Here is an 11,050-nt window from a genome sequence, read left to right as displayed (position 1 = left end):
CCTACAGCTTAGTAAGGACCTAAAATCAGTTAAAAGTGAAACTACAGTAGTATCAAAATATAAAGTCTAAAAAAATGTTGGTGAATACTGGTGAAATGGCTCAGCAAGTCAAGACACTAGCCATCCACAGAAGCCAAGCAGCCTGAGTGGCATGAGAGGAATCCAATCAAAAGGTCAAAACCGAGAGACTCTACTAGACAGTTAATTTCTGGCTTCCATCTTAGTGATGCATGTGCCATCCCTAATCACTCAGTCATGCAGCAATAATAAATACAAAATTTCAAAGTTGTGAGACATTAATGAATACTAACTGTTTTATTAATGTTAATATGTAGGAAAATGTAAATATAGAGATATTAGGGACTTCTGTTAAACATGTGTTCATTTATTAAGGAACAATCATCAAAAATATGCTATGTATTCACTTATATGTGGATATTAGCTACTAAATCAATGACAAAAAAAAAGGTACAATCTGCGGAACCACAGAGGTTACATACAGAATAAGGTACTAGACAGGTAGAGCTCCCTAGGAAATATAAATAAAATTTTTATGGACACACTGGAACAGGGGTGACTTGAATGGGAAAATCAGGTGAGAAGGGGAAGAGGGAGGTGAGGGAGAGAATATGGGGAGGGACAGTTTAAATTAAGAGCTATTTGAGAGATAGTATGGCAACCTAGTACAGTAGAAGTTTCCATATACATATGTGTGCACACACGTGCACACACAGAGACACACAGACACAAAAAAAAATCTGAATGATATCACCAAATAATGGGGGAGACAGAGCCCAACTGGACATCTCTTGCCACCAAATGACACTTCCAGTACTAGGAATGTGTTACATCTAACTGAGCTGCTGGCCAAAGGAGTCTGTCCCATGGAATCCCCCAAACAAGCAAGGTGGTTGCCAAGACTCATAAACTGATGACAAGGCCCCACTGTTGAAGACAATACCTATACAGTTCATTGAACATGGAGAAATCTAGCTGGTGCCTTACGTTCTAGCATCTTTGGTACAGGAAATTACTCTTCACATACCAAAGGATAAATGGAAATACCAAACCACTGGTGTCCTACCTGTACAATATGTTAGTGCAATGGTGGCACAAACCTTGTGGAAGTGACCAACCTGTATCTGATTTGACTTGAGGCCAAGTCCACAAGATGAAACCCATACCCAACCAACACTGCTTGGGTGACCAAGAACCTCAAACTGGAAAGCCACAGCCAGACAAGTGAAAGACTTCAGAACACACAGCCCTAAATGAGATGTTTCTGTTAAATCCCTCCCCTTAAGGATCAGGGGAAAGGATCCTGCAAAAGAGGGGGAGACTGAAGGAGTGTATGAGTCAGAGGGGATAGAGGACCCTTGGCAAACAAGGCCTTCAATTCAACAGAAGCAGCACACACGAGCTGCAGAGGCTGAGGCAGCAAGTGCAGTGCCTCCCAGGTCTGCATCAGATGCACTCACAGGTCTGTTTCAGATGCACTCCCAGGTCTGTTTCAGATGCAGTCCCACAGGAAAGAGAAGTGGACACATCCCCCATCCCTGACTCAGAAGGAATCCACAATTGATGACCACCTGCAAATGAAAGTTTACTTCTCTCCCAGGGAGTCTCACTTAGGGAAAAACTACTCTTAACAGCAGGCAGTAGTAGATTTTTGTTCTTTTTTTTATATATATAGCACAGGTCTTTTGTACACACACACAAACACACACACACATTACAGCTTTCGGTTTTATGTTTTTATGAGATTCTTCAGTGTCCAAATGGGTGAGTATTTATGTCTATATCTGTTTATAGGACCTATTCTTGGGCTCTTTTTCTCCTGTTTGTTTGTTTTGTACTATGCTGATGTATTAGTTTCTGTTCTATCTTTTATTTTATTGTATTATATCATACTATGATATTGTTTTCCCTTAGAAGCCTGTTTGTTTTTTAATTAGAGACAGAAAGGGATGGGAATGCACAGGAGAGGAGGTAAAGGAGCTGGAGGGGTAGCGGGAAAGTTCAATCAGGAAATATTTTTTTTTCCAGGACTGAAGGTTTAATTAGCCAAAGAGAAAGGCTGCCTCGTCACTAACAGAAATACATAGGAGAGTTGTACTCGCTCCGAAATATTGGCAAAGGACTCGAGCAGATAATTAGAAATCCTAGACAATCAGGAAATATTTTATGAGAAGAAATCTATTTTCAATAAAAAAGTAAAAAAGAAACTCATCATTGCTCTTTCTTCATTTACGTAGGTAAGAAGATTGCATATAAAGATTTATTTCTAGAAGCAAAACTGATCACCACCTGTGAAGCAAAAACAAGTGAAGCAGAAATAAGGGCGGCAGTTATCTCTTTCAACACAGCAGAACACTTGGGCTGAAGAAGAGCAGGCTGCTCTTCCATCTCCGGCAGGCTGCCCTCCTGGATACAGAGAGACAGAGAGAAGCAACCTCACCCTGGCAGAAGTTCTAACAGGACTTTTATACAGTTTGCACTGTGGAGTTTAAAGAATAGATTATTCTGGGGACAAACAGCATACTGAGAAAATTATCCTTGAGCGCATGAATTAATAAAGAAAAAGTTAGTGTTCCAAGTGGATTACTTGATCGGCATTTCCCATGTGAAAGAACTAGAGGCAGGAACTAGGTCTCACAGCCCAACCAAAGCAAAGTGGCAGTTACCAAGGGCAGCTTCGGCCATCAGTGACAGGTGGTCCTTCTCAGTTCCTGAACAAACATTCCACAAAATATAAAAATATGTACGGAGAGAGACTTAGACGAGATTAGTATAAATAACTATTATGGCAACTCTCAAACAGTGAAAAAAGGAGAAATAAAGAAACTAAAAGTTACGATGGCGTTATCTTAAATCAGGCTGGAGTGTCGAGAACAGCTTCGAGGCAAGTATGTCCGTGTGTGCTTTCTCTGCTATGTGAAGTTTGGGTTCAGGCAGGGAAGCCATTATGCTTTTGAACATTCATATCACAATCTGGCAGGCAATTTTTTATTAGCTATTTTAATTTAATAAATATGCATCAAAGAATGAATAGTACTGAGTGTACCTTACACATTCAAGCATTCTAATCTCACAGAGAGTGGATAGAAAAGCTTATTAGATTACTAAGACGGCATTGGGTCATTGTGCCAATGGCCGTTTGGATGGTGCGGACTGTCTTGGCAGTGGGGTCAATGTCTGCCTCCCAGAGCCACTTACAGCTGAACCAGTACTCATTTATCCAAGGATGTACCAAGTAGGCTTTCTGTGCCTCTTTTTATAAATCAAAACTCTGCTACCCAAGATATGTGAAAAGAGAATAAAGATCCTTCACGTACAAATAGAAGAAGAAATGTTTGTGAATAGAATAAAATCAAAGCTGTAACTAGCTGTAGTCAGTAGAGATACTAATCCGTCTGACACACCGCGAGTGGCTGGGTCAAAGGTACCCTAGAAAGGGCAAGAAGCAGAAACACAGAACACACTATCAGTGAAAATTGACAATGGCATCCATTTTACATCTGACGTCTTTGGTCTAATAAGGATGTTATGGCTAAACATAATCACCACACGATGCGTAAGTTTCAATAACTCTGCTCTGAGTTGGAGAATTCTAAAGGAAAGGCTAGCAGTTCATCACACTTGCCTTCTCCGGATTGAGCTCGAGGTGGATGAAGCATCTTGTCTGACCCACTGTGCAAGTCGTGACCCCCGCCACAAAGCGCAGCTCATCAATTAGGTTCAGTCCCTCTTTCTGGAGAGTGGGAGCCGTTTGGTTAAGTGTGACTCGCCAAAAGACCTGCACATCTTCAAAGGCCCTGTGTACAAAACAAACCCATGCAAGCAGTGAGAGAGTGACACACAGTCCCTGGCAGCTGTGCTAACTGTCCGTCCTCCTCCACAGACTTCTAGAAGATGAATAGAAAACTACAGCTAGCAGTCTCCATAGACTTCTCTGATGCGCACTGGTCGGTAATGAACCAGTGAGGAAAGTTAAGTAACATTCTTCCTGTCCAACGTAACAAAAATATGCAGACAAAAGGTAAGGATAATCTCTAACTGCAAGCAAATGGATATTATTTGTCTTTTCTCAATAATCTATTTAGAGGACAATACTACTCCTAAAGACAGCTATAATCATAACATTTAAAGCAAAACAATGTCCTACATTTTGACAGAATAGGCCCCAGGTGAAGACATTAATCAGCGTGTATGCGCTGAGACCCAAAGTCTCACTACAGAATCCGGCTGCACGGAAAGCTCCCGTGCTGCCAGTGTCTCTGGAGCTCGGTGGTTAGAATCAGTCATCTCAGAGTGCTTATCCTGACAAAGTGATAGCCTAAATCATCAGACAGTGATTTAAACAGTGTGCACAATGTTCTAGGCACTCCTATGTTATGGTCAAAACCCCAATATGTCCAGGAATAGATGGACGATGACAGCATCTCCAGGCTAGTGGGGTGTTTCGGCCAGTAAAAGCACTAGTCATCCTAGCCTGTGGACTTGAATTTCATCCCATGGGAGAGAAAAGTGACAGCTGAAAGTTGTCCTCTGACCGATCCATACCATCAGAGGGGCACGCCCCACACCACAAGTAATAAAAATGTCTTCAATTATAAAAATGTATATCAATACTGACTAACTAGCTTGCAGAAAACCTTCTATCAACACTCACTTTGCCCTCATGATTCTGTATACAAAGTTACATCTACACACTGACATACGTGTGCATATGCACATATCCAGCCACACACACACACACACACTTACCTGTTTGGCTGCCTTGTGACAGCTAGGTGCTGTCTGCTCTCACCAGCTCCTTCCCTCAGTTCCAGGCCTCTTTGGGATTCCTCACTGAAGCCTATGATGCCATTGTGGAGGTCACTCCCTGGAAAGGAAAATGGAGAGCTCTAATGCGCCTAGGAACTGATGACCCCCTCCCCAGTGCCACAATAGTCTTCATAGCCCAGAGGAATAAATGAGAAGTTCACAGTGGGAGGGGAGAACTATAATATCTAAATATAATATCTTTTTACAAAACAAAATAGAGTAAGATGAGGCAAAAGTCCTCAAATCGAGGCTGGACAGGATTTTCTAAGGAGATCGCACAGCACATTTAACAGCCATTTGCAGTATACATGCCACAGAAAACAAACTCCGTCAGAGCAACGACTGTCTTGACAGCTGTGCTCCCGGGACAAGAGAATCAGCTCCTGGCAAGCGGTTAATAAGTATTTGTCAAGGAAATGAACTATGTAAGTAATTCACCGTTTTTAAAGTAGGTTGACTTGAGAGTTATTTCACACACTTCCTTCTCTGCTCCAGACAAAGAGAGAGAGAGAGAGAGAGAGAGAGAAAGAGAGAGAGAGAGAGAGAGAGAGAGAGAGAGAGAGAGAGAGAGAGAATGGTTATGTAATTCCTGAGAATCGGGAGTGTTAGAAGCTGGGATTATAGGAGATGATAGGAACCATTACACACACACACACACACACTGTTTCTCCCTCTCACACTCACACTCTCACACACATACACTTTCTCTCTCTCTCCTCTCTCACACACACTCACACAAACTCTGTCTCTCTCACACACACATTCACACTCACACATATACTCTCTCTCTCTCACACTCTCTCTCACACACCCGCACACCCATGTGTGCACGCACACACACACAGCACGCTGACACAGTGACTGCGTGTCCTGCCAGCACACGAGTGAACGTGGATTAAGCCAGTACCCTAACTACTGTACGTGCTGTCTTGTTCCGAGTATCCCAGTCTTTCAAAATGATCCTAGAAGGAAAATCCTAAAGCAATCAGCCTCAAACACAACTGGAGCTCAGTCTCTCCGCTCTGAAGAGTAAGAGAACGTGGATACACACATCACGGACATTCCTTCCCCTGAGCTTTGCCTCAGCTAGATTTCCAACCCTCATTTTCATCAGTTAATCATTATAATCATTTCTTAGCTGACCATCACAATATGATGTTTTCTCTTTGGTAGCAATTCTTACCCACACACCTTTGGTTCTCTTCTTTCCTGGGAGTTTACACTTCCCTGTTTTCTTTGTAGGGCAATAGCCACTGATAGGTGCTGTAGGAACTCCTTCAGCCAATAGCCTTGAAAATGCCAGCCCACTTTGGGCGTGGTCTCATATACTATATATGCAGATGTAAAGCGTCTGCCAGGCCCTTGGCTGCTGGAGTTGGTTCCAGTTCCCCACACATGTAGACAACTGTGGATCTCTACTAAGTTCTGTGAATTTAATCCCTAATAAATATGCCTTTATTATATTCCATTCTGGGCAAGTGTGGAATTCTTTCGCACAGCAACAGAGAATGTTTAATTAACATTCTATTGTCACAGCTACGATAAATTTGAGCTACATTTTTAGTGAGGTGGTTTTAGATGTGACAGATTTATCACTTGGCTTATTTTGAAGTTCTAACATTTAAATGGGAAAAGGTTATGAAAACTGGTTGAGGGTAAGAAGAATCAATAAAGTTAATGATCTAATTAAAACAGAAATATTATTAAGAGAAAAGGCCAGGTCATGACAGACTAGATGGCAGGATAAAAAAAATAAAAGATCTTAATGCAGTCATGTGGACATTACAGGTGACAGTATCAGGTGTGTTATATCTCTTGACACTAAAGGACAGGAGTCTATTGCATCCCATGCAGATGACAGAGAATCCCACACTGCTCAGACAATTGATCATCCCATGCAGGTGACAGAGAATCTCACAATGCTCACACATTTGAGGGGCACAGAATTGGTATCTGGGCAGACTTGGTGTGTCACATTGCCTGTTAAACGCAGAAGCAGATTCATTCCAAATGCCATCCTGACCATGAAAGAGCCCTCTGCCAACCACCTACCCAGGGCTAGAGTCCTTTCTATTACACAGAAACTAATGGAGCACTGTTTGGAACAGCAAGGAATCTCAAAAGAACCGTTTTAATTTTCACTGGACTGAGTAGACCACACTAATTAATAGATATTTTGGCTGTCAGCGGTGGTCCTATCTGAATGGCTATAATAAAGCAAAATATTTAAACCATAGAATGTGAGTGTGGTGCTTAATTCCAAATTAATTTTAGTAGAAATATACAAATCAATTAAGCCAATATAAACCGCTTTCAGAAATGAGTTAAAATTTACAATGCTCCCAATAAACTGTTGGAATAGGAATGGTATTAATTATAATTAGTGAAAAGTTGTAGGATAATATTAATAGGAGAAACACTATAAAGGAAGTTACTATGACATATAGCTGAATGATTAAAATAGCATAAATACGAGACAGCATTGTGCTCTCCTGGTGAGTCCTGAGAGTGTGCACAGCATATAGGTAGTTAATAGCATGGTATTGTATACTTTGAGATTTCTAAGAATAAACCTCAGATGTTCTCACCATGGAAGCAGTAAGTAATTGAGATGCTATATATGTATGTTAACTTGATTTAATTATTTGAAAATTTATTCAAACATTTCATTCCATGTATACAAAGAATACGAAGGTAATACATAGTCAAAATAAAACAAAATCATGAAGTGGCCTCGTTACTACTTTAGTTAGTAGTTGACAAGCTGATCTACTTTATCTAATGAAATATATAATGTTATTTCAAAGACTAAACTATAAGTTACCACCAAATCACGATGTGTGAGGAACTCCTAAAATAACTAAAAATGTAAGCTGCTGTTTTATGCATGTGTACATGTGCATATATGATATATACACTTATATGTGAGAGGGGAGAAAATAGAGGCTGCAAGGCATTAACTGTTCATTTGCTTTAGATCAAAAACCATACACAATTTTAAACTATATAACATAAATGAATAGGACTCTGTATGTGTGTATGCACATGTACATTTGTGTGTGTGTGTGTACGTGCACATGTGTGTGAGTGTATCCAACTACTAAAATGATTATATAAATTGTGTTGGGTCAAAAATGAATAAAAGACACTAATTTTAATCTAATTCATAACAAATACAAAGAATTTCTTAACAATGGCTTCTTTGTTTTAGGACTGATTACTGAAAATGGCTCAAAAATTTAAAATAAGGTTCTAAAACAAGATAAGCAATCATATGTTTGGACATCAAACCAAGCATTTTTCTAGAAAAGTAGTGTGGATTTAAAGACTTTTCTCTGTTGTGCAACTACAGACTTGCAGGCCATGTACCTGACTCTTTCTATGTAACACACAGAATATATTAGATTATAAAACATGAATTTATGCTATAGTTCATCACTTTAGGAAGACAACTAGCTGTTGTTGCTATTCTTATTTAGACAGGATTTACTTTGTTTCCCTGGCTGACCTGGAACTCACTATGTAGACCAGGCTGGTTTTGAACTTAGAGAGCTCTGCCTGACTGCTGGGATTAAAGGAGTGTGCTACCATGTCTATTCTAAAGGAAGACACTTTTTAATGAGTTACATGGGAGTCAAATGTCTTAGGTTGGAGTTCAGACAGACTGCTCTTCTTACAAACACTGCACTATATGTTCTCCATCACATGCCGCCATTACCTGTGATAACGATGACAGCAACGTCTGAGAACCCAGAGCTGTCCTTTCCTCTCACAATCTGCGCTCCCCCTCGAGGGTCTGTGAGGAACACATAGAAGAATTCCTGCCCCTCAGGTTCCTCATCATCGAGAATCTGAACCGATATTTTATGTTCTCTTTCCCCATCTAGAAATGTAAGGGTGAGCGCCTGTTCTTCAAAGTCTTCTTCTTCAACGGCCCACGTTAGGTTGGCAACTCCATAGACATCCTGAAAGGGCCACACATTGGGTTCCTTCTGAACACATCTTCCACCAAAGGTCTTCACTGTTATGCTGACATTGCCTGTGAACCCACCAGTCCTCTGGATGAGGATTTCTGCAGTGCTTAATGTGCTATTCTTCTTTTCCTCTGCCACATAAATGACGGGAGGCCCAAGACTGAGTATCCCATAGATGGCATCAGGAACAGTTCCTGGAGCCAAGTCCGGCTTCTCGGACAAGGCAGCAGGAGTGGCGACAAGCTTCTCGGGGGTGGCAGGCACACCTGCTGTCTCTGTACCAGTGGGAGACATCTCAGTGGTGTGTGGAATGGCAGTCACCCTGCTTGTGCTAGGGTGTGTGGTGGGACTTGCTTCAGTGGCAGGAAGAGTGCTGTCAAGTGCCACCATCACGGCTGTCGTCGGGACAGAAACACCCACTCCAGCTAGGTCATCATTGTCCAGTATGGTGACCACTGCCACACTGTGATCTAGATTTAGACGAGGTCTCCAATTTGCATCACCCTTTCTAGGTCCCCTATTTTCTACTGAAGTAAGATTAATGTAAAAAGTTTCTTCTATCTCGGGAAGCTGATCATCAGTAATGGTTATTTCAAAATCAGCCTCAGCTTGGAACCTCTGAAAAGAAAGTCGGCCATTCTGAACGGGCTCAAAGTCTTCCAGCGGCTTGGCACTGCCTGCAGTTGTCGAGTAGGAGACCGTGATCAGATCACTGTGAAACCCAAACAGTCTTTGCACATGTATTCGGATCCTCTGTGCATCCTCCGACACTGTGAGATTTCTTGAACTAGGGGAAAACTGGAAGACTCCCATGGGTTCGATTTCGGCAGTAGCAAAGCCTGATCTGGAAAAAATGAATCATGAGAGCTGGTATGATGCGGAAAGGCCACTACAGAGTTCTTCAGCGCTTGGCATGCTGCCCACCCCTCTAAACACTCTAGAGAACCTGTGCACCTTCGAATCCAGAGGCCATACTCCACACTGGTAAGGAAAAGCACCAGGGAGGCACGAGCGGAGGCTGCAGCGGCGGGGACAGGACCTAACAGATTAGGGAGGTGCACGTCTGAGCGCCGATGCCCTGTCACACAGGAGCAGTGCTCTGAGGGTAAAGGAAGGGGTTCTGTGGCCAGGACAAAGGGACACAAACCTCTAGGATGCCATGAAAGCTGGCTTTCTCTCACAGCTACCAAGCAGAGCTATTTTCCTATACTGTGAGCAAAATTCTTGTGTCTTCCAGCTCTTGATAAGGAAACTATTCTCTCACAAAAATATAACAAAAACTTGGATGCGAGTTGGAAGAAAGAAATACCATTGGTTGAACAATTTATCCTTAACTCTTTTCTATGCATTTTTATTGGTGATAATTATACCAGAAGTTATATTTCGTAGAATACTAGCCTGCTCCTGACCACAAACATATTTTCTTTGGGTAGCATTTATGAAAATATGCTTATATTTATATATTGATAGGTCAAATTATCAATTGCATGCATTTGGGTGATTTTTAAGTTGCATACCTCATGTCCTTCCGTCTCCACTGAGAAGCTCATAAACTACAGTGAGGAGGTCAGACAGTGCTCCGAGAACCTGAGTCACATACTAATTTGGTATGTAAGATATAAGGCTCATTACATAATCTATCTTGTCCTAGTCAGTGTTTTGTCGACTTGATGGAAGCTAGAGTTCTTAGTGAAAAGGAACCTCAAGTGAGAAAATGCCTCCATCAGCAGGCCTGTGGTCAGGTCTTGGGGCATCTTCCTGATTGATGATGAATTGGGGAGGCCCCAGACCACTAGGAGCAGTGCTACCCCTTCCCTGTGGCCTGGGGCTGTACAAGTGTGCTGAATAAGCATAAAGAGCAAGCCAGTAATCAGCATTCATCCATGGTTCTCACTTCACAGCCCTTCCCTGACTTCCCTCAGTGACGGCATGTGACCTGAGATCATGTGACATAAACCTCTTCCTCCACATTTCTTTTGGGCGTGCATTCTATGATATCAATAAAAAACTAACTAGAATACTACCTCTCGGTTCCTTTCTTCATTTATAAAATGGGACACAAAATGCTGAGCATGCAGTGGATAGCAGAGGTAGCAGAGCAGGGCGGCTTACAGACATCCCTGGTTTTAGGGTAAGCACTAGAAATCTATTTGTCATTTATATTGGTGCTAAAGATCTTTAAATTTGTTACCTGAAGTATTTTCTTTGGACTAATACTATCTTAAATGGGATATGTATAATCGAACCAT

At 41.7% G+C, this 11,050-nt stretch overlaps 1 protein-coding gene across 1 annotated transcript in view; it reads right to left on the bottom strand.

Annotated features, from left to right (window-relative positions):
• Positions 1 to 11,050, bottom strand: part of Adgrv1 (adhesion G protein-coupled receptor V1) — a 549,406-nt gene that overhangs the window by 333,706 nt on the left and 204,650 nt on the right. Inside the window, exons 74-76 of the mRNA XM_026783832.1 lie at positions 8,546 to 9,645; positions 4,768 to 4,885; positions 3,644 to 3,815 (exon numbers count right to left, since the gene is read on the bottom strand). Of these exons, the coding sequence (XP_026639633.1) occupies positions 3,644 to 3,815; positions 4,768 to 4,885; positions 8,546 to 9,645 (1,390 nt within the window). The remainder of the gene's footprint in view (positions 1 to 3,643; positions 3,816 to 4,767; positions 4,886 to 8,545; positions 9,646 to 11,050) is intronic.

This window comes from Microtus ochrogaster, chromosome 19 (assembly GCF_000317375.1).
Source record: "Microtus ochrogaster isolate Prairie Vole_2 chromosome 19, MicOch1.0, whole genome shotgun sequence".
NCBI classification, from domain to species: Eukaryota; Metazoa; Chordata; class Mammalia; order Rodentia; family Cricetidae; genus Microtus; species Microtus ochrogaster.
Note: the sequence above shows the minus strand (reverse complement) of the source record. Positions and strands in the feature narration are given on the sequence as shown.